Genomic DNA, 26,737 nt, shown 5'->3' on the forward strand with positions numbered 1-26,737 from the left:
CCGGAAGTGACGCGTGGCCGCAACGGCGTCTGGGAGGGGCCCCGACGTAGCCGGGGGGTTTGAGAGTGGCGGCGGCCGCAGAGGAACTGGCAGGCCGGGCCCCAACGAGGAACGCCCCGAGCGCGCGCCCGGCGGGTAGCGGCCCCACGACCCGCGCCGCCGCCGCCGCCGCCGCCGCCGCCGCCGCGTGCGGGGGCGGGGAGGGCGGGGAGGGCGGGGCGCAAGAAGCCGCGGCGGGCGCGGCGGCGGCTGGCGATGCGGGCGGCTGCGGGCACCCGGCGGGCTCGGCTTGGCCGCCGCCGCCTTCTTCGGCTCCGCCGCGGGGGTCGCAGCGGCTGCCGCGCCGTCCTCGAGCTCCCAGCGTGAGGAGGCGGCGGGCAGAGAGAAGCATCACGCTCCAGGCGGAGACCCAGAGGGAGCCCCGCGCGCGGCCTCGGTGAGCAGCCGGCCCCGCGCGCCTCGTCCACCCCGCGCCCCTTCGGGCTCTCGCGGCCGCCGCCCCCGCCGCGGGGAGCGGGGAGCAGGGGCCGGCGGAGGGGGGGAGGCGGCACAACAGGAAGTGAGCGTGGCGGCGGGGGCGGGGGCGGGTGCGCGCTCCCCTGGGACCCGCCCCCCGCCCGCCCTGCCCTGGCCGCGGCCCCCGCCCCGCGGCGCGCAGGTGGGCGGCGGAGCGCTCGGTCCCTCGCTTCGCCCCTCGGGTCCCTGGGGCACATGGTGGCAGTGGCTCTTTGGCTTGGAGAGGGGAGGCGAATTCTGACTCTTTGTGGTGACAGGAAGTTGGAAAATGAAAGTACAGTAATTCAGAGCTTACCGAGGCCGCGTGAGGTGCGGCTCTTCCCCGGACTTTGATCTGCTCTGTGGCACACGGTCACCGAAGTTTCTTCCACTCCCCAAGCTCGCTGTTCACCCGGTGTCAAGTTTCATTTCTTTTTCTACTTCTGTCCCGCGAGCCCCTTCCCCCCTTGATTTTGCGCTTAGTGTACAGCTGCCGCGAGGCTGGTCGCCCTTTGGTTCCTGGGAGGATCAATTGGAAACATCTTTTGGGGGCGGAATATTAACTGGCCTTGGCAGGAAATAAGGGGTATTGTTGATTGATGGAAGTAGTCAAAAAATACACAGTTGGCTTTTTCCCAGGCTGTTGAAGTTTAGGGCATTCCCATGAAGACTCTGGAGTCTCTTCCTCATCACAACAGTGGATCAGGTCCTCCCTTCCCTTTTGCCGGCTCCCAGCCACCACCCCACTGCGCGGAAAACTTGGTGCTTTAATATTTAGCACTGTTAGTGGTTCCATTAAAATGGTGTATGATTCCGCTCACCCTTCCCCACCTCCCCGTCAGGAACTCCCTTCTCTTTGATTTTACTTAAACGTTAAAACTGTGAAAGTGAAATCCATTACATTTTTAGGGAAATGCCTTCAAGTTTTACTGCAATGTAATTATACTTTTAATATGTTTTTTTTTTTGAGATTTTATTTATTTGACCGAGAGAGACAGGGAGAGAGGGAACACAAGCAGGGGGAGTGGGAGAGGGAGAAGCAGGCTTCCTGCTGAGCAGGGAGCCCGATGCGGGGCTGCATCCCAGGACCCTGGGATCATGACCTGACCCGAAGGCAGACACTTAACGACTGAGCCACCCAAGCGCCCAACTTTTAATATGTTCTTAATATAGGGTGCTGTACTGTGTTAAGAGATTCCTGGTTACTTTTCGTAAAGGGTGGTGATTGTAGTTCAAAACTAGTCTTGATACATAATTTGGTTGTTTTTTTTTAAAGATTTTATTTATTTATTTGAGAGAGAGAATGAGAGAGAGAGCATGAGAGAGGGGAGGGTCAGAGGGAGAAGCCGACTCCCCGCTGAGCAGGGACCCGGATGCGGGACTCGATCCGGGGACTCCAGGAACGTGACCTGAGGCGAAGGCAGCTGCCCAACCAACTGAGCCACTCAGGGGCCCCTGGTTTTGTTTTATTTAAGCAGCACGCTGAATTTGGAGACCTTTAGTATTTGGGTCTTAGCTGCTGTTTCTGAAAAATAGTTGGGCTATGGGTCACCACAGCAACTGGACTGTGTGTATTATAAACATGTTTAGGGGGAAAAAAGTTTCATTTACTAGAGAGTTCCTTTCCCTAATAGGTTATTTCAACATGCTTTCTTTCAGTTTACCTCTGGGATTGACCTATTTTTGAGGTATTAAGGTAGAATCAGTTACGTTTTCAACATCTAACTCCTCAGTCATGTTCTTTCATTTGCAACAGTTAAGTATTTCTCTCCCTCATTATACTTCTGAAAAGCTAATTTTAGAAAACTTGAGTTTTTCCATGAAGGAAAGTAAAGGTTTTTATTGATAAGTAGCTAGAATAAAACTATTTGTATTTTTCGACTTGTCATTTCCCCTTTTTGATAATTGTCTTCTGGAAGTTTTTTTCTTTAGTTCTCTTTTATGTCTGAGGTAATAATTGAATTTCGGAACTTTAGGAACTGAAATGAAGAGGTTCAACTTGACTGTATACTCAAAGGTTCACCAACTTTTCGATCAGAGTATGACCTGATTCCAGAATTAAATGAATAAAATACTCCTTTCAAGTACCCACTGAAGATGTCCATTTTATATCCACGTTAGTTTTTTGTGAAAGAACATTGTTTTCCAGTGCTTCATTCCAAAACCATGATGCCTTTTGATTCTAAACAACCTTCTATCCCAGAGGCACTGTAAAGTACTAAAAAAAAGCCTCGGCATTTTCCCCAGCAGTTAGGTTCTGCCCTGAAGTAGCAGCAGCTCACCAGCGTTTGACTCGGTCCATGCGCTCCCCTCATACCCAGGAGGGAAGGTAGAAGTTGAAAGGTGAAACCTGAACCCCTCTGGGTGCACACCCGCACTCTGGGGACCCTCCCCTCTGCTCAGAATGGCACTGTGCGCTCATTGTGGAGATGGTAGTGCTTACTTCTCTCTTTGCACCCGTACCTTAGCCGTTACAAACCCATGGGGCTCAAGTATTATCTACGTGATAGGTAGTAAGACTCTAGGATTTAGTTTGGGAATTTTCCCCCAAACAGATGGAATTACAGGCGCCAAATTCTAATCATTTTGAGATTTCTGTTCTCTGTCCTTCATCTTCTCCCCTCCCTCTCTCTGTCCCCTGCCTCCCGTTTCCCCTCTTTCCCCTCCTCCTGGTCTTCTCCCTCTCCCTCTCCCTCTCTCACACAGACACACTCTCACACCCCGACCCCTATAAGCATTTTTTTTTTCAAGTAGGCTCCGTGAGTGCGGAGCTTGAACTCAGGACCCTGAGATAAGACCTGAGCTGTGATCAAGAGTGTGGACACTTAACTGATAAGCCACCAGGAGCCCCCCTAGGCATTCTTGATATGAAGATGATGTCTGGAAATATGGAGACGGTTCTTCAGTTAAGCTAAAATTTATTAGGGAGTAGTTTTAACAGGTGTAGACTAAAAAAAAATCATTTAGATGGGAAACATGTAAATAAAAGTAGCCATGAACAGACATCATTAGAAGAAAGGGTCTCTGGTAAATTGAGAGAAATGGCATTCCCCCCCCCCACCATACTTGATGGATCATAATATAAAATCACTCTTTTTTATTTAAGTAAGGCTTGTGCTCAACCTGGGGCTTGAACTCACAATCCCAAATCAAAAGTCAAATGCTCTACTGACTGAGCCAGCCAGGTAACCCCTAAAACTACTCTTTTAACTCAGCTAAGGTGGGAAAGGTTAGCGGGCAGGGTTACTTAGCATCAAAGTCGCACTTCATATTTGTAGGCCATTATCACTTAGTATCTAATTGTAATACTTGTTACAACCTACTGGTGATGTGAATGCAGTTCTCCACCTAGGGAATGGTTCTGATAAACAGAGTTTGTGACTGTGCTGAGAGAAACTTGGATTCGTGGGCTCAGCTTCTCCATTAACTGTGACTGGGGACATCTGCTTCCTGTTCTATTTTGTTTTCCCATCTCTACTTTTGAATGACAGTATCTGTAATCAGCTCCGAAGTGACAACTAAGGATTATTGGAGGACATTTTGAGTGTCTTGGAAAAGTTCTAGAAACCCAGCTATCTTGCGCTGCAGTTTCTTATCTGCCTTTTTTGGGAGCAGACATAGTTGACCCTTAAGGATCCCATTCTTTGTGAGTTATACGTTGTTAGAATTAGGCTCCTAAGGCCTATGGTTTTATAGTATTTGTAGTGTTTGTTTTTAGCATCCTTATTGAGATAAAATTCATCTACTTAAGTTGTACAGTATGGTGGTTTTAGTATATTCGAAGAGTTGTGTAACTACCACCACAATCTTAAGTTTAGAATATTTACATCACCCCATAAGCAGTAATTCCCCATTCTTCTCTCCACCCAGCTCCTAGCAACCACTGATCTACTTTCTGTGTTGAACGCATTTGCCTGTTCTGGACATTTCACATAAATGGAGATACAATATGTGGTCTTTTGTGGCTGGCGTCTTTCACTTAACGTAATGTTTTCAAGGTTTGTCCATGTTGTAGCATGTACTAGTACTTTAGTCCTTTTTCTGGCTGAATAATATTCCACCGTGTAGTTACACCACATTTTGCCTGTCCATTTATCAGCTGATGGACATTTTGTTGTTTCTACTTTTTGGATATTGTTATGGAATAATGTTGCTGTGAACATTCCTGTACAGGTGTCTGTGTGGGCATGTATTTTCAGTTCTTTTGGGTATGTACCTAGGAGTGGAATTGCTGGGTCATATGGTAACTCCTTAGCATTTTGAGGAACTATCACACTGGTTTCCAAAGTGGCTATACCATTTTACATTCCTACCAGCAATGCATGAGGGATTCACTTTCTTTACATCCTAGGCAACGCTTGTTACTGGCTTTTTGATTATAGCCATCCTAATAGGTGTGAAGTGGTATCTCATGTGGTTTTGATTTTCAGTTCCCTAATAACTAATGTTGAGTACCTTTTCATGAGCTTATTGTCAGTTTGTCTATCTTCTTTGAAGATAATGTCTTTGCAAATCTTTTGCCTAGTTTTTTTTTTTAATTATAAGATTTTTTTTTTTTTTAAGATTTTTTAAGTAATCTCTACACCCATTGTGGGGCTTGAACTCACAACCCTGAGATCAAGAGTTGCATGTTGCACTGACTGAGCCAGCCAGGCCCCCTAATTATAAGAATTTTTGGGGCGCCTGGGTAGCTCAGTCGGTTGAGTGTCCAATTCTTGATATCAGCTAAGGTCATTTTCTCAGGGTCCTGGGATTGAGCCCCATATGGGGCTCCGCATTCAGTGGGGAGTCTGCTTGAGGATTTTTCTTTTTTCTTCTTTTTTTTTAAGATTTTATTTATTTATTTGACAGAGACACTGTGAGAGAGGGAACACAAGCAGGGGGAGCGGGAGAGGGAGAAGCAGGCTTCCTGCTGAGCAGGAAGCCAGATTTGGGGGGATTTGGGGCTCGATCCCAGGACCCTGGAGATCATGACCTGAGCTGAAGGCAGACGCTTAACGACTGAGCCACCCAGGCAGCCCGAGGATTTTTCTTCCTCTCCCCCGGCTTGTGTGCCCTCTGCTCTCTTAAATAAATCAATCTATTTTTTTTTAAAGATTTTATTTGTTTATTTGAGAGAGAGCACAAGAGGGGGTGGGTAGGGGGGAGCAGCAGAGTCAGAGGGAGAAGCAGCCTCCCCACCAAGCAGGGAGCCCGACTTGGGGCTTGATCCCAGGATCCTGATATCACGACCCGAGCCGAAGGCAGGCACCCAACCGATTGAGCCACCCAGGCACCCTAAATAAATAAATCTTTTTTTAAAAATTCCTTTAGAAACAAAGAATTCTCTGGCCCAGAATGTCAGTACAGCCAAAATTGAGGAACTCTGGCCTAAAAAGGGAGATCCTAAAACCTGAGATATTGAATGATTTTTCATTTCATGTCTTGATAATCAGATAAAGGCCACTAATCAAATAAAGGAGGATCTGTAGGGGCGCCTGGCTGGCTCAGTCAGTAGAGCATGCGACTCTTGGATCTCAGGGTCGTAAGTTCAAGCCCCACATTGGGCATGGAGCCTTCTTTAAAAAAAAGGAGTAACCCTGTGGGCAGAGTGGTGACAGAACTTGTAAATTAAATCAGGGAGCATTTTCTGAATTTTCAGTGCTGCCAATTTAAATGTAAATTAATTTATGAGAACGGAAACGATTTGGAGGAGAAATGCCAATGGAGCAAAAGTAGATTTATTCCCTACATCTTCGGGCCACGGTGAGACACACACATACTCCTGGCAAATAAACCAGTTTTGATTTAAATGGTGGTCTCAGAGGATAGGACAATGAGCTTTTCAGATAAAACTCAGGAACAGCGGTACTCTGGTGACCGAGAGTCCTCAGACTGCTCCTGTGACTTACGGGAACTCATTTTGTCTCCCAGCAAGGCTTTTCTTAAGCAGTGTGGCTTGCTTAAGAGCAGATTGCCTGGGTTTAAATGTCAGCCCCACCACTTACTTGCTTGGCCTCAGACAAGTGACTTAACTCTTCTCTGAATCAGTTTTTTCAAATGTAAAATGAGGCTGCAACAGTATTTGTTTTGTAGGGTTGTTGTGGGAATGAAATGAAGTAATACATTTGGAGCTCGGTGCCTGGCATATGGTGTCCTGTAAGGGTTGGCTGTTAATATTATTGTATGTCTTATCTGTATGCCTCTTTCAGCTCATTGCTATGGACAGTGCTATCACCCTGTGGCAGTTCCTCCTTCAGCTCCTACAGGAGCCTCAGAACAAGCACATGATCAGCTGGACCTCTAATGATGGGGAGTTCAAGCTCTTGCAGGCAGAAGAGGTGGCTCGTCTCTGGGGGATTCGTAAGAACAAGCCTAATATGAATTATGACAAACTCAGCCGAGCCCTCAGATACTATTATGTAAAGGTAATACACATCCACCTCAAAACAAGAATTGTTCCTCTCTTCTGTTGAGGTTATAAGGTACTAATGTCCTTTTTTATTTGAGGTATAATTGACATAAAACATTATATTTTAATTGAGGTATAATTAAGGTACAATTGACATAAAATATTAGTTTTAGGTGTACAACATAATGATTTGATATTTGTGTACACTGCAAAATGATCACTGTCCTGGTTTATTTTCATCCAATTTATTTCATAACTTCAGCAGTTTGGAATTAGGATGAAACATGTAAATGTTCCAGTTCTATTTCTGCAGTCCCACTCCTCACGCATATGTTGTTCCTAATTGCAGTTGTCTGTAAAGAAAAAGTGAGTATAGGGTTGGAATAAGGAAAAGAAAATTTGAGATTCTTGAGGACAAAATAAAACATTCTCATATATATCATAGTTTAAAAGTTGTCACATATATGCTTGTTTTTTAGCTGTACTTTTTAATTTAACCCAGAGAACACAAATTAGTACTTTAAAGAATAGCTGTTAATACAGATTTGATTTCTTAGCTAAAATTTATTTTTTCCTTGATTTCCTATTATTTTGGATATGTTCTTGGGCTCTGAGGTGAAATGAATGGTTCAAATGGATAGAATTAGAATGAGAAGCTGAGGTCTTAATTTCTTTCACCTTTGAGTGGTTGGTCTTACCAGTTTTCCCCTATGGGGGTGTGAGGTAAGAAAGAACTGGAACTTCAGAAGGAAGTAGAAGGCCCAGCAGAAGTAATGTTCTCTTCCTTTGTGCTTACTCAGGATGCGAATGGCTGGTACCTTTGGAATTGTTTGAGACCACAGTTCAGTGATCTTTGAGTTAATACAGATAATTTGGTTGAGGGTGTTAGGCAATTGAAAACCTCTCTTTTACGTAACATGTCATTTCAGTTGTTCATAAGACATTTAAACATGCTCAGCTTATGCTCCATAGCGCTAGGACCTGGGTTTGGTATGGCTAGATAAATGCAGGTGATTTTTAGGCTCTCAAGTAAACTACTTGCCAAATAGAGACCCTTATGAAGTCAGCTTCTTCCTGAGCTGTGAGAGGTACATTTGCAAGAAAATATAAGCATGCTTATTTTATTTATCTACAGAATATCATTAAAAAAGTGAATGGTCAGAAGTTTGTGTACAAGTTTGTATCTTACCCAGAGATTTTGAAAATGGACCCACTGACCGTGGGCAGGACTGAGGGAGACTGTGAAGCCGTGAGCTGCGGTGAAGTTGGCAGCAGCTGCAGGGACCCCGAGAGCGGGGGCAGAGAGAAGCCCCAGCAGCCCGGGGCCCGGGCCTCCAGCCGCAATGACTACATCCACTCCGGCTTGTATTCTTCCTTTACTCTCAACTCTTTGAACTCCTCCAGTAAGAAGCTCTTCAAACCTATAAAGATTGAGAGTCCAGCTGAGAAGCTGGCAGACAAGAAGCCGCCTCAGGAGCCAACACCGTCTGTCATCAAATTCGTAACAACACCTTCCAAAAAGCTGCCAGTTGAACCTGTTGCTGCTGCCCTGTCAGCCGGCCCAAGCATTTCTCCGTCTCCAGAAGAAACGCTCCAGGCGTTGGAGACTTTGGCTTCCCCCAGACTGCCTTCCCTGGAAGCCCCGGCCTCTGCAGCCGGCGGCACCCCCGCCTTTGCCACGCCCCCCATCTCCGCCTCCCCTTCTGTGCAGGAGCCCCCCAGGACCCCTTCACCACCGCTGAGCCCCACCCCTGACATCGACACCGACATCGGGTCCGTGGCCTCGCAGCCCATGGAACTTCCCGAGAACTTGTCACTGGAGCCTCAAGACCAGGATTCAGCTTTGCTGGGAAAGGACAAAACAAGTAATTCCTCAAGATCCAAGAAACCCAAAGGCTTAGAGCTGGCACCCATCCTTGTGATCACGGGCAGTGACCCGAGCCCCCTGGGAATATTGAGCCCGTCTCTCCCCACGGCTTCTCTTACGCCAGCACTGTTCTCACAGGTAACTGCCTCTTGCTTTCTGGAGCCACCGATGTTTGCATTGACCCCCCCCCCCCCTTTTAAAACAAATCCAGAATCGACCACCGCCCGTTCTCATGCTGCTACTTAAGTCTGTCTTAGAAAGGTGGGCTGTGACCCCATGAAAGTAACCCAGTCCCGCACCTAATCGGAACTGCTGCAGGCGAGGTTTGGAGGAGCGTTCTGAAAGAACTCATTGTCTCTGCAAGCCAAGAAATATTTGTCAACTTCCTCCTAAAATGACTATTCTCTCTCTCTCTCTCTCTCTTTTTTTTCGGGGGGAGTCTTATAAAACTCATTGGTATTTTATACAAAAATAGTGATAACGTCAAAAGCTAGAAAACAATAAATCCTGAGAACCTTAAGAAAACCAACTGGTGTGATGTTGAGAAACAAGTTTGTACAGTTAACATTAGCTATTAACTTGCTCATCTCCTATAACATTTATTTATTTATTTATTTATTTAAGAGAGGGGGTGAAGAGGGAGAGAGAATTTTTTTTTTTTTTAAGATTTTATTTCTTTGACAGAGACACAGCGAGAGAGGGAACACAAGCAGGAGGAGTGGGAGAGGGAGAAGCAGGCTTCCTGCAGAGCAGGGAGCCCGATGCGGGGCTCGATCCCAGGACCCTGGGATCATGACCTGAGCCGAAATCAAGAGTCCAACGCTTAACTGAGCTACCCAGGCACCTCCCCCGTAACATTTAAATAGGTGAATCCCAGACCTCCCTTACTAAGGAGAACTGTGTTTGTGACTTTAGTTACTCACTATTTCTCTGCAATTGACCAGATTGGTTTCTTTATTTGGGAAAGACCCTACAAAACACAGGTTAAAAAATATTTTGCCCTTTATCTTTCTTAGGTTGTAAAAATAATTTCTGAGCTTTTCCTCATGATAAAATTTCAGACATACTTAGTGGAGAAGAGGACAATATTTGGGTTCAGGGTTGGGGCACCTGGGTGGCTCAGTCAGTGAAGTGTCTGCCTTCCACTCAGGTCATGTTCCCGGGGTCCTGGGATCAAAGCCCCGCGTCAGGCTCCCTGCTCGGCGGGGAGCCTGCCTCTCCCTCTGCCTCAGCGGCCCTCCCCAGCCCCCCCTTGTGCGCATGCTCTGTCTCTCTCAGATAAAATATTTGGGTTCACGGCTACTGGTGTATTATTATAAGGTTCAAACATAATCCTGGTGAGTCACTTAGTGACCGTCTTTGTTCTGCGTGTTGCAGACGCCCATCTTACTGACGCCGAGCCCCTTGCTCTCCAGCATCCACTTCTGGAGTACTCTCAGCCCTGTTGCTCCCCTGAGTCCAGCCAGACTGCAAGGTGCTAACACACTCTTCCAGGTGAGTCACCTCCAAGCCTGTCTCTTGCAGTTGGGGCCTGGCACATGAAGAAAGAGAAAGGCCGTTTCTTCACTCTTCAGTCTCCTCATTATAAAACTTCTGTTTAATAAATATGCTCTACGAGGGTTAATTTGCCAGCCGGCAAACGACTCCAACAGACACAGCCACGCTTCCTTTTCATTCTTTACTGTTACATACATTTCAGTTAGACCAATTAGTGTTCAGTACTGTAGTAGATTTTGAACCCACCCAGTTTCTTTGTCATTTTAAATGCTAGAAATCCTCTTTTTTTTTTTTTCTTGGAAAAGAAAATACACACGTGTGAAAATTTGCAGGAGAATCTGCACATAGGTCTCTTTTACCTGAGGATTTTTAAAAAAACTTTTGAGAATGGTCTGTCAAATACTCCCGTTTCTCACTCATTTAAAATTGATACTTGCCAACATTTTAAATATATGTTTTAAAAAATGGATATTGTAGTATCCCTTAACTGAGATCATAGGAAAGGTGTCACAGCTTTTAACCATTATTTTTCCCCAAGCATCTAGACTTTATAACTTGTAGAGTTTATTTTGGTTGATTCATTCACTTATTTAGGGGTAACTCACGGGGAGATTTTCTTATATTTTACAATTTAATTTTTCATTTGTTCTTTTGGAAATGAAATGGTTAAGAAAAAAGGAAATGAAAAAAAATTTTTAAGATTTATTTATTTATTTGACAGAGAGAGACACAGCAAGAGAGGGAACACAAGCAGGGGGAGTGGGAGAGGGAGAAGCAGGCCTCCCACGGAGCAGGGAGCCCGATGCGGGGCTCGATCCCAGGACCCTGGGACCATGACCCGAGCCGAAGGCAGACGCTTAACAACTGAGCCACCCAGGCACCCTGAAAAATCTTTCTACTTCTGCATTTTTTTTTTCCAAAAAGTTCTAAATTACTGAATGGAAAGAGTGTTGAGAATGTTTCATATTTTATTTTTACATTTTTCTTTGCCTCTCACAGATGATTGAGTTGTAGAGTGATCTGAGACCTTAAAGTCACAGTGCTCGTGCAGTTTCAGCGTGGACTCTCCCTATAGAACTGGTCTTAGAATACATGATGGGGAGCTCTGTTCTGGGATGAGCACCCTATAACTATTTGCACCAGTTATGGAGTTCATGAATGGGCATCTCTTTCCGGACCTCTTTTTGATTGTGATTTGCTTTGTAATTGAATTATACTCTATAGTGCATGAACTTTCTAAAACCTTTGTGTAAAGTTAAATGTAAATCTGTATACCTTAAGCTATGAGGGAAGGTAGGCCAGAGAGTGTTAATATTTAACATGTAGGATAAACAGTTTTTTTCTTTGAAGTTTTTCCTGTGACATCATATTCTTCCATGATAAACGGTTACTACCTTTGTCCCGTGAGCCACTGCAGGCAGCTTTCACGTTCTGCCTCAGGGACTGTAGCCGGGACAGAAAGTGAAAGTTGGGGTTGAGTAATAGGATGATAATGTGTTTTATTTTCTTTCTCAGTTTCCTTCTGTACTGAACAGTCATGGACCATTCACTGTGTCTGGCCTGGATGGACCACCCACCCCTGGCCCATTTTCCCCAGATCTACAGAAAACATAACCTATGCACTTGTGGAATGAGAACCAAGGAATAAAGAAACAGAGTCGTTCAACATGATTACATTTGAAGTGAGCAGTTAGTAGTTCTACAATGCTAATAATAGACTATTGTGATTTTTGCCATTCCCCATTGAAATGCCTTTTTAAGATTCCCTTTGAATATGACTCAAGTTGGACTGTATATAAAAATGCCTTAATTGGAGTCCAAACTCCACCTCCCTCTTCCTTCCTTCACTCCTTCCTTCCTTCCTTCCTTCCTTCCTTCCTAAGTATTTTGAGCTTTGTGTTAAAGATATTTTTGGTGGGGTTTAACAGCTAGCTATGCTTTGCAAGAGCAGTTAAGAACAAAGTTACTCCTGCCTTATTGGGACCCTTTGGCCAGGAAAACGATGCTTTGAGTGTATTATTTGGAGAAATGTGAACTGCAGTTGTTGGCTGTATCTTCAGGACTAAGTGTGTTCTGTGGAGTAACTGAAAGTGAGCTGTGTAAAGGCAGTGAAGGAAGAGGAATCCTTCCTGTTCACACAAAGTAAGATTGGAGCAGTATTATCGGAGAGATTCTATTTGACTGTAAAGGGGAACGTATGTAAGCAACTCTACAGAAAGACATCTTACTTACCTTTATCATGTGGGTTTCTTAGCCATAAGTGTGATCGTGTTTGAACCTGTGAACAGAGCATGGAGCCTAGTCTGTTTCAACACAGGAAGATGTTTTAAACTTGGGGTTTAAGACAGCGTTTGCAACAACCAGTGAGAATAGGGGACCCCATCTCCAGCATGGAAGTACCGTCAAGTCTCTGGGTGGTATGATTACAGCCCCGTGGTACACAGCCTGGTAAGTGATGGCTTTTAGGGTGAAGCTGGGTTTTGAAATCTTGAGGCATCTCTGAATGAAACATTCATCTGAATGACTTGAAACAACATGTGGGGCTGTCCCCAGTTAGAAGAGACTTTTTCTTTCCTGTTCATTTTACTCTATTTTCCACTGCATATTTACCTTCTTTTAAATTTAAGGTTGTTAGGGGTTGTAATAGTTTTAAAGATGTTATTAGGAAGATGAAAAGCAAAGCAAAGCCTCCAAACCTCAGGTGAGGTAAAGATGTGCTTATTTCTTTGACAGAAAAATTTTTTTTAATTAGAGAGCCACAGAATTTGTTTGGAAATACTTATACACAGGGATTGGATTGTTCACATTAGTAGTGAGAAATGTAGGCCTTCATCTCTACGTTACCACATTTATAAAATGTTACCATATGGTGATCAGTGCCAGGTGCACACGGAGTTGTGGAGCCTCCAAACTGAATTGATACCAGCATCACAGTGGAATCTTCTGAAAAACTTGGCTTTGAAAGTCTAGGATTAGATTATATGCCACCACCACAACACTGCCCATTAACCTCATTTTTTAACTATAGAAACAGTTCTATAATTGAGACCCATAAACTGAAGGGAAAGAGGGAGCAAGCATTGGAGGGCTCAAAATGACACTGAGACAAACCAGCATCTTCCAGATGTATAATCCTTACTTTAAATGTTTCTGTACAGTGTAGAGAAGCTGTAGTGTGAGGCACCCAGACACCCATGCTAGGTTAGCAGGAGTGGAGGGACAATATTCGGGGAGCTGTCTTTATGTTTGTAGTGTTGAAGACCTGTTCGCGATTCATTTGTGGTCACCAGCTGAAAGATCTGTTCTTGGGGTGTTCTGGAGCGATGGGGAACAGATGGTGGGACTTGTCTCCCACACTGAGTCATTTACTTTGCATGCTTGTTTGAAATCAGACCTCTCAGCAGCACTTTGGAATAGTTATTAGGTTAATGAATATTTTGTACTTTAAATGTAAGTATTGATGGCTTGGTTTAACTAGATATTTTAAATTTTGAAAGCACAAAAGTATTTTATCTCTTTGAAGTAAGGGAGAAAAGCCATTGGTTGTTTTCATAGACAATATCTTTGAAGATTACCTATCTCAGCACAGGGGTGCCTGGGAACCAAGGGCACCATTAAAACTCAGTCACAGCACCTTCCTAGGAACCAGTTTTTGTGAGTCCTCTGTCTATAAACCTACCCCGGAAGCCTCCGAGAGGTGTGGGCCTCAGGAGATTGATGATCTGCTTTCTCTTTGAGATCAACTGACGTGGAGAAGTGTGCGTGCGTGTGTATGTGTGTGTGTGTGTGTTTCCTTTTTTAAATGAAAGTTTACAACCTTAGCTCAAGTGTATGAGGCAGACCGTTCTGTTTGTAAACTACCTCTTTCCTGGAAAAGTCTCAGCTTCATGTTTTTTGAACATCCAGAGTTCTTAGCATCAAAAGGTAACCTACCACTTAAGCTCAGTGTTCACTGGGGAGCCTTCTGTTTGGTATCTGTAGCTGGTACCCATCACGGGTCATTTTGCCGGGATGATGGCTGGTGGGCCAAAGTAGCCCACGTTAAGGGAAGGGAGCAGGTTGGATGAGTTTTTGAGACATCTGTGATTATCTTAGCTTTTCATCTGCCCTGGCCCATATCTCTACTCATTTGTATGCTGGGAAATGTTTAAAACAACCAGGCTCTCTGAAGGGGAGGAAAAAAAAAAAGTCCTTAAATTGTAGCATTTGCTGATTTCCATGATGTAAATGACTCCACCTGTGGCTGATTTGAAGCCGCTGCCTTCAAGTTGAGAATGGAGGGGCACAGCGCTGCACTCTTGGCCGGCGGCCACCGTGTTCATTCCAGCCTCGGGTGGGTTTTCACATAATTTCTAAAATCATTTTTTTCTTGTTCCTATGCTGGTTTTTTAAAATACAAAATTAAAATCACATGTCTAACTTAAGTAATTTTTTTTTTTTAATGGTTTGTCAATGCTTTTGTGATGTAATGTTCCTTATGGTGTATTTTGTGTGTTCTAACAAAGGTGAAAACTTCCATTGATTTTTAAAAATACGTACTTAAGGGAATGATCCAGAAATCCTCAAAAAGTCCATGTAAACTTCTTAGAATTAAAACATAGGTTTAATTTTTCCACATTTTGATGGCTAAAATAAGAGTATAAATTTTTTCTTCAGATTTTGACAGAAAAAGTAAGCCCATGGGCCAATATATATACACACATGTATGTATATATGGTGAAAGGGTACTGGATTTTTTTTCCTTTAAATTTTTTTATTCTTATGTTAATCACCATACATTACATCATTAGTTTTTGATAGGGTACTGGATTTTTTTAACTGGAAGAATTCCTTGACTTTTTACATACTGTACTAGAGATCCAAAAAGGCAGGTCTGTTGAATCTATTCACCTGGCACAATTTCTAGTTTTCTCCATACTGTGTGTCACTCAGGCTTGGAGGGGAAAGGAAGTCAGAGGCTTGGGATGATGCCGCCATCAGAGCAGGCTCTGGGTAGTAACACGGCAGACCCGTCCCTAGCGGGCGTTGTGTGAGGTCTGGCGCAGTAACCTTGTCTTATCCTGATCTCAGAATATTTGTTAGGATTGTGAAGTTCTAAAGGCAGTTTTGTAGGTTTCTAGGGAACGTAAGCCCCTGGAAGCACCCCCTGGCATTTCAGGAAAGCGGCCTCCAGCCTTTCCGAGCACATACCTTGCCCAGTAAAGGTTTTTGAACACCAGTTTCCTCTTGCAAAATCATACGTGTGTAAGTTGTTAACTGCTGTGTGAAAGTCACATGTACATTATAAGACAACATAAAAATCGGAATTAAGGATGATGTAAAAAGGAAATCTTGACTGGAAGTTCTAGGGAGATTGTCTTGTGCACCTTCTGGCAGCACATACTCTCTACCTGAAAGACCACTGACTCAGGATATTGTTTACAGTCTGATCTTGAAAACAAAAGGTGCATGCTTTTGTTGTGATACATGGAGAAACCCTTTACATGTTTGCTCTGATTTTCATGTCAAATCTCTAGAAGTTCAGTTTGGAAATCTTCGGGAAAGGTTGTCTTCAATTTCCTGAAGTGTTATATTAATTCTTTTTCATACATGACCCCCCCTTACCAGTGTTTTCTAGAGCTTCATGCATAGTATTTTTGACAGCCTCTTGTCTCTTTTCTCTCCAAATTAGGTATGATTCTGTAATTGACTTTTATTTTACTAGTCTGCTTACAAACTTCTTTTGGCCTTATTAATGTTATGTTTTACCAACAAATTCTGAATTATTTTAAGTTGCTTTATGCAAAACTATATAACATCTTCCATTTTCTTGCTGCATTCATAAGTTTTGATTTTTTATTTTTTGGAACATTTCAGCATCTGAAGAAATACTTTCCTTGATGGGCCAGTGCTACTTATCACTTCACTAACTTGTATATATTTTAGTTATCCATGCCAGAAATCTAGAATTGTGCTCAGGCGCTGCTCTTAGGTGTGTAGACCAGTCTGGAGAGGAGTGCAGGTGTCTTTGTGCAGAAACCTGGAGCTCTGAGTGAATCACCAAACCAACGGGGAAGTTAAAAAGACTACTCACCGTGTTATCTGAGGGAAGGACAGAAAATGTTACTTCTAAATGGAGCTGAGAAGTTAATTGTTCCCCCCACAGTAGGGAAGTGGAGGTCAACATTAATTTTCTTTCTTTAGCAGGTCCCCTAACTGGAGATGGGTTCTGTGGAAAACATTTTATGAATTATTTTCTTGGTTTTGGGTCAACAAATAAATGTTATTTTTAATGCTGCAGGCATTACCTGAAACAAGGTGCCCTGTTATTCCTCTTAGGTCATCAGAATTCTGCTTACTGGAGTTTGAAGTTTTAATCTTAGAATCTAGAATTCTTGTGGGTGGTAGTGTATTAAGCAAGAAAAGAAGGCGGTTTGATTTCATTTCTCGTACTTGGTGGAACCTGTTAGCATAAAAGTCATGTTTTGACCTGTAAACACAGCAATCTGAAAGGTGAGTTGTTGATGTGGTTTAAATGTTCCATTTGAAGCTGCCAGTTTCTTCAGGCTTTTCCAAAAAAAAAAAAAAAAGAAAGAAAAGAAATTGCAATAGATTGACAGCCTGCCAGAAAATGGCAGCTATATCGTGAGATCGGGAGGCCCAGAGTGGCTTTTGCGAGAGGGGAGGCGTTGGCTTTCAGGCTTTCCACAGAAACCAAGATGTTCAAGCTGTTAACATCGTTTTAAATGAACCCCCTAACAAAACTCAGGAGGGATACAATCAAACACAGTAAGGCTCTTGAACTCTAGTTTTTTAGTTATAATACACATCAGAAAGTTTTGTGAGATTTAAAGTTTTATTTTTAAAGATGTAATTGGAAGACTAGAGCATTTCCTTCCAAGTCATTCTGATGTATTGGCTGAGTACCTGTGTACGTGTGGATATGCTGATGTGCTGAGTGTGTGTGCGTGCATGCGTGGAAATAAATCTTTCAGAGGGAACGTAGAGTTTTCATTCTCTAGGATGGCTCCTAGGCTATTTTATGTGAAAACTTAAAAAAAGATTGGCCGCACTTTACAGTTGCCACTTTTAAAAAACAAATGCCTTGCACATATATTTTTAAATCCCTAGAATCATCGACCTTAAAAGACTTAATTGCTTGCCACCATTTTAGAGCTGGAAGGCTGCCTGTGACATGTGCTGAACAAAGCTGCGTTGACCCGCTCTCCTGCGCGTGCATCACTGCCCTTTCCTAACATTTCTACACTTCCGCTTTTGTGTAGAAACCTCATTTTGGTGGGGTCTAAATTTCTCAGAGAGGGGGTTTATACAAAGTAGTATTTCTAAAGTACAGATTTGATCGTGAATTGATGAAATGGTGGGGGAGTTCTGGCACCGTAGCCTAGTTTATCCTTCTAAACTGTACGGAAGAAGCATTAGCAGAAACCTCAGAGTATCTTGGGCTGAATGTTCTTCTCAGCTTTGCCTTGTTTCCCATCTCATAAGGGCCCGTTCTGACTCTTGTCCCTCCAAGGATTATAAGCTGTGCTAGGACAGGCCTGGGACCTTCTGGACAAGGGTGGGCGCGCCCTGAGGCCAGGCCAGAGTTCTAGCCAGTAGAATCATGCAAGTATGCCTAGAATAGAGTTCAGGGGTGGGAATGCCACGTACTGGTATTAAATCACTTGGCACTTTTTGGGGCACCATTATTAGCACTGTTTTGTTATTAATAACTGGAAGCACTTAATGATTATTTTGTTTAATTTCGACCTAAGGATGTTGAGGGTCAGAGAAGTAATGTTTATTTCTCGTTTATGTTTTCTGGAATTAAGACTCTTTGGAGAAAAGACAAATGGATTACCTAATGAGCCATTCTTTCAGGCTCTGTAAGGTATGCTCTTTTGGCTAGGATATTTTAAAATCATTTACAAGCTTTAAATATTGTGCTTTATAGAAATCTATGACTTTTCAAATGATTTGCAATTGATGGAATACACTCAGCTTTGTAAACTATCCACTTTTCTGGTTCTTTTCTGTTTACTCGTTGTTGCTTATTGTCTATTAGGCAAGGGACACGGTCCCTTCTAAGACATTTCATATTTTCTGTTTTTGAGGGCAGTATTACCAAGGCCTTTATATGTACATTACATTCAGTGCTTATGTGAGAAGTAGCAATGTCTTATGACCTTCCCTGTTCACGATTAGTGAAATAAACTAATATGCATATATGTAAAGATAGAAATTAATGCAGTTAAATTTTTTGATCACTCGTGGCCTATTTATTCGGTCTGGCCATTTGATTTTCCTAATCACAGTCATACCGGTTTCTGCACTTTTGCCTTCATGTAGTTTCACTGACCTCTGTGGGTAGGGAAGATTAAATATGAAACACTCAGTCCAGTCATTCTGCTACTGGTAGCTTTGGTTTGAGGTGAATACAATTTTTGACTAAAATTAGTTTTTTAGAATTATACCCTTTATTGGCCAGATAATTAAGTTGGCTTAAAAAAAAAATGTGTAACTTTGCATTTTGATGATAATTTTTAATGAGCCCTACTGGATCTTCAGGCGTGGCTATCACATGAAAGCTGAATGTTATTAAATAGTAAACATTTGATTTTCATCCGCCCTGTGTCTGATGCAGAAGAAAAGCATATGTCTGCTGTGGCATTAACACTGGAGAGAAGTATTCTTTTACATCCCCGTCTTAGTTCGGGATATGCAGTAATAAGAACTTGTCAGGGTGCTTCCCTCCAGCCTAGATCGATTTTCCCCCTTGTTTGTTGAAATCGATCTCTCACAATATCTAGTTTCCACCACTTCTGTGTACATGGAAGGCTTCTGTGTAATGCAGGCGCACACTTACCCAAAGGAATGAATGACGGGTAATGCGTCACTAATAACTTGTCTTAAAGTCAGTGTAATTTACATTAGGGAGACCTTCAAAGTATTAAAATTGCTTTTTTCTTCTTTTTCCTAACACTGCAGTTGACATGATGGTAACCACTACCATTTATTAAAATCATACTGATTGTTGGTGCAGCGGGAGAGAAGCTGCCATGGCTTCCAGCTCAGCAGTCTGACCTAGCCTGTTGGGAAGCAAAGGGGTGTTCTTTTAAGGTTGATTAGGATTGACTGTAGCCAGAGTTTCAAACTCTGTTCGAATGTGGCGAAGAACCTTCACACACAGCATGGGTAGGTGAGGACGACGATGCGCTAGCACTTTGGGGGCTTTATGATATGCTGCTTTTAAAAGGGAAAAGTGTAGCTGATACTCAGTGCATCTCCACACATAGCAAGGGGTTGCTCTGATAACCAATCAGGTGACTGTTTTTTCTGTCACTTCAAGTTGTATGCAAAATTTTTGTTAAATTCTGTAATGGTCTTTTTAGAAAGAGGATACGTCAAAAACAACTATTTTTATGCAGGAACTGACAGAGGAATTTGCTTTGTATAATGGCAAGCTAGCTTTAAGAAAGCACTGTAGCAAATTTACTGAAGTCCAAAACTATGTAGACATGTTAATAGATATATGTGCAACTAGATATGGACAATTGTATTTTTTTAAATAAATATTTTTAACAAAATGACTGACTTGATTATTCCTCTCACATCCATTGAGCTGGTCTGTGTGGATTCTGTGTTCATCCATGCTAAATAGATAAGTGTAAGTTAAAAGTTCAGTTTCCCAGTGGTTATCATTAAAACCCGCCCTTCAACTATTTGATGTGTGTCTACATTAAAATATTTAAAGCCTGAGTTGGGATATAGGTGGTGGAAAGGGGAGACTGTAAAATGATCACTGATATAAAAAGGAATTAAGAGAACTACACGGGCTAGAAAAATTATTCACCGTGTAAAATCTTTTTTTTTTACTTGTGAATTTCACTTTTTTTTTTTTTTTAAGATTTTATTTATTTGAGAGAGAGAGAGTGCACACAAGCAGGGGAGCAGAAGACAGAGGGAGAGGGAGAAGCAGGCTTCCCGCCGAGCAGGGAGCCCGATGTGGAGCTCAGTCCCAGAATCCTGGGATCATGACCTGAGCCAAAGGCAGATGCTCAAGCGACTCAGCCACCCTGGCGCCCCATGAATTCCACTTTAATTTTTTTTTTAAGATTTTATTTATTTATTTGACAGAGACACAGCTAGAGAGAGAACACAAGCTGGGGGGGTGGGAGAGGAAGAAGCAGGCTTCCTGCGGAGCAGGGAGCCTGATGCAGGGCTCGATCCCAGGACCCTGGGGTCATGACCTGAGCTGAAGGCAGATGCTTAACGATTGAGCCACCCAGGCGCCCTCACTTTTTAATTAAAAAAAAATTAATCAGACTCATTCTAGCCCTTGCGAGAAGCATGTTTTGCTTATTTCTGCTCTAGACATTGTCTCCTCGTGTAGTTTTCAGCATAAGAAACTGGAGACTTGAGTTTATGAAGTAAATGAAATGAGGCCCTTTCAGAACTGAGTTGATACCATATCCATGGGGGAAAGCGGGAGGCACACATTATATCACAGAGGTCTGCCTCCTCTCTCCAGGTGTGGATGGCAAGATGGAATCACAGAGGGTTCTTTGGGGGCAGCAGTGAAGCGTCCCTTTAGGTGGTGGGTAGGCCGTGTTCAGGCAGTTGGGTAGGAACCACTTCTGACGAGCGCTGGATCCTCCTAAGCCACTGTGGTCAAAATATTCCCTAAAACAGGAGTCCCACGAGGTCGAATAAGTTTGGGAAATGGGGGCACCACCTCTTGGAGATGGAAAATACATATTAGAATGAAAAACTCTAAGAAATCCTTCAGTAAAAAAGCTTGTTTAATCTACCATTTTCTAACCTTTCTGTGGACACATCCTCCTGAGAAGCATAAGGTCCATTTTGCAATCACTTTCTGCGTTTTTTTAGATGCACCTAATCACAAAATACTAGCCTAACATTGGGTAATTTCCCAGGGCTTGTGTTACAAGGTAGGAGAGACTCATTAACGGAAGCTTTCATACCGATTGTCACTAGAAAGCACAGCACTTACTGCCATATACCCTGTAACGAGTCCATGAAGGTGACTTCCTTTGGGATAACCTTCTGAGGATGGTGTGTCATGAAAACTGAAACCGGAGAGATCATTTCTACCAGATGGAAAGCCCTGGTGTCAAGGCGGTTGCTGGAGCATCACACTGATGTTAGGATTCCCACGCACTTTGAATACATCGTCGTCATCATTGCCAGAAACCCCGCTCTCATCAAGGCCACCATCCACATTGCCCAGTCCAGTGGTTGATGCTCAGTCCTCATCGGAACCCCTGGTGGCATTGGTTACTTCCTCCTCCTCCTCAAGATACCCTTCATGATGCCTTCTAGGAAACCACAGTCCCTCCTGAACTTCCTCCTCTCCTGGCTTCTCTCACTTGCTCTGCTGGATCAGATTCTTTCTTCAAACCTCTAGGTGTTGAAGAACCCCAGGGCTCAACCTTCCAGCCTCTCAACGTTCTCTCTCTCTCTTGGCAGTCTTCTTCAGTCCCAGGACTTTAAGTGCTGTATGTATGTGACCACGAAATTTATATCTTTGGGCTTGACTTTTAAGCTCTCAGCTTTGCAATTTACCAGCCTTCTTGATACCCAAGATAGCATCAAAAAATGAACATGTCTGAAACAGAACTCTTGAGCGCCGCCCCCTTCATCTTCCAGTGGTCAATGGCCTTGTCAAAGGGCCCGTAACTCAAGTCACATGCACTGGGGTCATCCTAGATTCTCGTCTTCCTCACACCCACGCCCCATCCATCAGCAAATCCTGACTTTCGAAATGTAACTTGAATCCAGTCACATTCACTACTTCCGACGCTGCCAACATCGTCCAAGCCATCATCCTGTCTTATGGTCAAGGCAGTCATGCCCTTGCTGGTGTCCTGGTCTCACTCCTGTCCCACAGTTTCTCCTCCACACAACAACCAGAGCATTACTCTTAAGAGTGTAAATGAGGGGCGCCTGGGTGGCTCAGTCGGTTAAGCATCTGCCTTCGGCTGAGGTCATGATCTCAGGGTCCTGGGATCGAGCCCCGCGGGGAGCCCGCTTCTCCCTCTGCCTGCCGCTCTCTCTTCCCACCCCGCCAATGACAAATTAAAATAAAAAAAAAAACTTTAAATAAATAAAAGTGTAAACGAGACCATGTGCCCTGCCTGCTCGCAACTCCCAAGGAGCTCACATAAAAACCACAGGATCCAGACTCCTGCCGCGGCTTGTATGATCTGGCCGCTGGCTGCCACTCCCACCTACTTCCTGCCTGTCGCCACCTTGCCCACTGCACTTAAGCCCGGCTGGCCTGTCTACTGCTCCTCAGGATGACACGCCCATGCTGGCCGACGCCCCTGCGGTCGCGCTGTCCCCCGCCCCACAGGCTTGTTTCCCGGTACTCCGAGTCCCTGCTTCCGCACAGGGTCTAGGCTCTGGCACAAAGGGCACCTCCTTAGGAAGGCCTTCCAGAGCATCTCTGGACAGTCCGTCTTCCCACTGCCTTCCCCTGCTTTATCTTCTTCTGTGGCACTCCGTTATCCTTCATCCTGCGGCCTGTTCTTGCTGCCCATCTGTCTTCCACCTCGGTGTAATCTCCGGGAGGCAGGGGCTTCTCGCTCACGCTCTGCTCTATCTCTGCACCTAATCAGTGCCTTGAACACAGCAGGTACTCCCATCAATCCTTTTAAAATGAATAAAGGAATCCTCTGAAAGACCTCTAGGTCATTCTGTCTTTCTTTAGTGAATCTGGGGTACGGATGGATTAGATTCCCGCCTCCAAGTAGCAGAGGGCCATCTGGGAACAGGATGATCGTGCCGCACTCTGAAATGTAAAAACTCTTAAAAGAAGGAGGATCAGGTAAAAAGCCCTACTTGCTCTGTAACTGATTTTGGAAGTGTGGTATAAAAACCCATCAGCCTTCCCTTATTCTGATTATGTTCAAGAGGGAACAGTGGTTCTCAGTCTTGAGAGTTTTGTTTCTTATAAAATATCAGCCATGTGAACCTATAGCTTGAGAGAGACCTTTTTTTTTTTTTTTTAAGGATTTTATTTATTTATTTGACAGAATGTGAGAGCAGGAACACAAGCAGGGGGAGTGGGAGAGGGAGAAGCAGGCTTCCCGCAGAGCAGGGAGCCCGATGCGGGGCTCAATCCCAGGAGCCTGGGATCATGACCTGAGCCGAAGGCAGACACTTAACCGACTGAGCCACCCAGGCGCCCTGAGAGAGACCACTCTTTGGGAAATATTTGGTCATTTGTTTCTGAGCTTCATATAAAAGAATCCGTTGTCCATAATGGATAACACGCTTATTAAATTTAAAATATTTTATTTCAGGAAAGATACACTTAGATTTGTTTCAGTCTTGTTTTCTATATTCTTAAATTAATCATGACACCTTAGATAAAGCCAATGATTCTTCTTTCTAAATTTGTATAAAAAGGAAGGTTTTGTTTGTTTTTTTTTTTAACCACAAGAAAAATACAACTGCTTTCTTTTTTGTCCAGGTCAGTCACTCCCTCCAGCAGTGAGATTGCACATTTAAGTCTGACAGCCATCAAATACTTGTGAGTATTTACAGATCGAGTTAAAACGACACCCCTAAGACCATCAGCTTTCAAAAAGAATTTGGATCTGTTTGACTTACAATAAATATGTACCAAACATATGAACAATTTTGAAGCTGCTAATGAGGAGGTTTTAAAAATAAAAATTGCTAACATTGATTAAGCTGTTTCTCTGTCAGGCATATAATCGTTGCTTCAAACAAAGTCACTTCATTCTTCCAGAAGTCCTTTGAGGTAGGGTATGTGCTTTTAAAAGAAATGTCACTTATATTAAAAAAAAAAAAAAAAAAAAGCCAGGCCGGAAGAGCATCCATGATCTCTCTGCCCAGGGCCACACACCAGCTGGAGGGGGAGGCCAGCACTCCCACCAGGCTGGCTCCCGCTGGGGTCCCATCAGCACACAGGGTGCCGGCAGACGGGACCAATGCTCAGATGTGGGAGACCGCTGTCTGTGTGGGGCACACCGCTTACACCCGCTGCTGAGAACCTGGCCCCTCTCTCCCTGTTCACACCTGTACATTCGTACCTACACAGAGAATCTGCAAGTAAATGAACGTACGCTCACGGTAATAGCCATTTCACTACTTACGGACGCCTCAGTGCTCTTAACCCTTTCCAAGCGGCCGGCTGGGGATTCTGTCTGCGTTACTAGGGGATTCGCTGTGGGCAGGAGCGCCTCCTCCTCAGTATGCTGCACTGTTTGGATCGCTCGGCAGTCCCAGCTTTTTGTGAAAGGAAACAACTTGACATGGTATAAAGAGCTTGTTTCCTCTATAAAAGATGGAAAGTTTAAATAGACATTTTGGAGAAATTCTTAGTGCTGTTTCTACACCTTTTATAAGCGCAGTCAATGTCAGTCAAGAAAAACAGAATCTTCATCCCATTCTCCCAGAAACTTCTGGCCAGTTAGCATTGGCTATCAGCAGTGGTATACAGGTGGATGTTTAACAGTGGGCTCTGTGGGTGGGGGCGGGGGGAGAAGAAAAGCCAAGAAAAGCCAGGAGGATGGCCCTTGCCGGTTTCTGTGGGGTGAATGCTCCCAGGTGGCTGATCTCCAGCCACCAAACACATTACTGGGGAAAGTGCTGTTGGAAAGAGATGCTCAGAAGCATACCTTTCCACTATACAGATACAATACACATAAAAAACCTCAAGGAAGTGATGAGTTTTGAGTGGTTATGACCTTTGTTTTTAATGTAATTGATTGTAAGTTTCTATAATTCCATTTTGAATAATGGCTGTGTTTAACAACCAGCTCTCGAAATGAAATTTTAACCATCGGCTTTTATAAGCGAGTCTGAGCTAGCCCAGCATACCACTGAATTAATGTCCCAAAGATAGCAAGATTCAACTTTTCCTTTTCATGTTTTAGACGTTAAATGAACTACTGATAGCAGCAACTGGAATTTGAGGGACTTTGGACTCTCAAAAAGTAAAAAGCACATACATCCTTTGAGCATGCCAGGGAATAACTTGGGGTTTGTTTCTGACCAATTTAAAATATATCTACATGTAGCCATGATCATTGAACTTTACAATTTCAACTTATTCTTCCAAACTTCAACTAAAAGTGATCTTCAAACCCAGGCAGGGTGTGGTCCATGCAAGAGGTGGCCAATGGAGTGAAGCGTATGGCTGTCTTCTTCCTTCCCTTCTGGGTGTCCTGGACAGCTCTGACCAAAGATCCAAACCAGGGAAGAGGAAGGGAACTTGAATATCCATCCAGTAAACTTCTAATGATTTGCCCCAGGAGGATCCAGGTTCCCAGAAGTCAGTTTAATCTCATCTACCCAACCAAGGATTAGCGGAGAAGATCCGAGCCAAGGCGTGGAGAGATGGGCCTCCACTGCCTCCCCCGATTGTCTCGAACACCTGGGTCTGTGCCCAAGAGCCTGGCGGTCTTCGCCAGCCCCCTTCACCCAGCTTTACCTCTGGTAGCACTCTGAGCTTTCCATTCCTAGGGCTTTGTCCTGGGTAGGAACTACGAAAGAAAAAACAGGTAGCGTGTTTTAGCAGCTCTGACCTGCAGCAATTATTCCTTCTGAGAGTTTACCAGGCTTTTGTTTCTCTGCCATTTTATGGCCCTGCAGGGAGCCAAGTCGAAAGTCAGACTTACTAGTTCTGGCAAACCATTGGTGGAGGGAGTTTGTTGAGACTAGTGCCTAGGGCTTGGGGAATAGAGGTTTCTTTTTGTCTCTCAGGAATAAGGAACTCAGTAGGTGTTACTCATTGCATATTCAGCAAACATTTCTGAAACCTAAATGAAGGCTCCATGCTGAGTGCTACGCTAGGTACCTACCACCTTGGGGAGCAAGGCTATAGTCAGTGCAGACTTGGGTGGGGGGCCATTGTTCTTCTGGGTCTTTAAACTGAGTGGCCACCTGAGAAAGAGAGGACTGCAGATACCCGTTCCTTCCACTTTTTTGGTGATTTTTTTTTTTTTTTTTTCTTTTATGGAAAGGTTGAGGGCTCCGCCTGCGCACCTGCTCTTAAGAACTGGCTCCATGCACAGCTGATCCACTTGCTGGGACTTTGAGATCTCTGGGCAGAAAGGGAGGCAGGGAGGCTTGGGAGTATGAAAATAGCTTTGGGACTCCCCCTGCCTGGGGTCTCCAGGAATGAGACTATTCTTAGGAGGCATCTCTGCCCTGAAGGAGCTTTCCTTTGCCACTTGGCCTGAAGGACCTCTTTTTGAAAAAGAAATCTGGACTAGAGTCAAACTCCTAAACTGCAAAGAGATGGCCAATTAGGCTTCTGGGCGGCGTTCCAGCCAAGGAGGCAGACTCCATCTTTCAGGGCCCCACATGGGCTGGAAAGAGATTCTTGGCCCATGGTCCCATGGCACGGTGGGACGCAGGAAGCCAAGTTCACAATCCATGCCCCTCTCCTAATGGAGAAACCATGAGTCAGCCTATCACATTCCCTCCTGCCCTAAGAGTCCAGCACAGAC

At 44.0% G+C, this 26,737-nt stretch overlaps 2 protein-coding genes across 5 annotated transcripts in view; one reads left to right on the forward strand and one right to left on the reverse strand.

The window, feature by feature from the left end:
- The first annotated feature begins 222 nt into the window (after positions 1 to 222).
- ELK4 (ETS transcription factor ELK4) lies at positions 223 to 24,079 on the forward strand. Of its 2 annotated transcripts, XR_003523081.1 has the most exons (6): positions 223 to 436; positions 6,687 to 6,902; positions 8,022 to 8,891; positions 10,131 to 10,247; positions 11,766 to 11,932; positions 23,728 to 24,079. XR_003523081.1 is itself a non-coding variant. In XM_027611698.2 (5 exons), exons 2-5 carry the CDS (start codon positions 6,696 to 6,698, stop codon positions 11,862 to 11,864), a joined length of 1,293 nt encoding a protein of 430 aa, XP_027467499.1. In that variant the 5' UTR covers positions 223 to 436; positions 6,687 to 6,695; the 3' UTR covers positions 11,865 to 19,816. The 2 variants fall into 2 exon arrangements, 1 of the variants encoding a protein (XP_027467499.1); XM_027611698.2 differs by lacking the exon at positions 23,728 to 24,079 and having other exon boundaries at positions 11,766 to 19,816.
- The window catches only part of MFSD4A (major facilitator superfamily domain containing 4A), a 29,483-nt gene continuing 26,278 nt past the window's right edge, over positions 23,533 to 26,737 (reverse strand). For 2 of the 3 annotated variants that reach the window (XM_027611690.1, XM_027611688.1), the window contains one exon: positions 23,533 to 25,768. In XM_027611690.1, coding sequence (XP_027467491.1) covers positions 25,570 to 25,768 — 199 coding nt within the window. In that variant the 3' untranslated portion in view covers positions 23,533 to 25,569. The remainder of the gene's footprint in view (positions 25,769 to 26,737) is intronic. The other variant, XM_027611689.2, reaches the window with a different exon arrangement.

This window comes from Zalophus californianus, chromosome 10, assembly GCF_009762305.2.
Source record: "Zalophus californianus isolate mZalCal1 chromosome 10, mZalCal1.pri.v2, whole genome shotgun sequence".
Lineage (NCBI taxonomy): Eukaryota > Metazoa > Chordata > Mammalia > Carnivora > Otariidae > Zalophus > Zalophus californianus.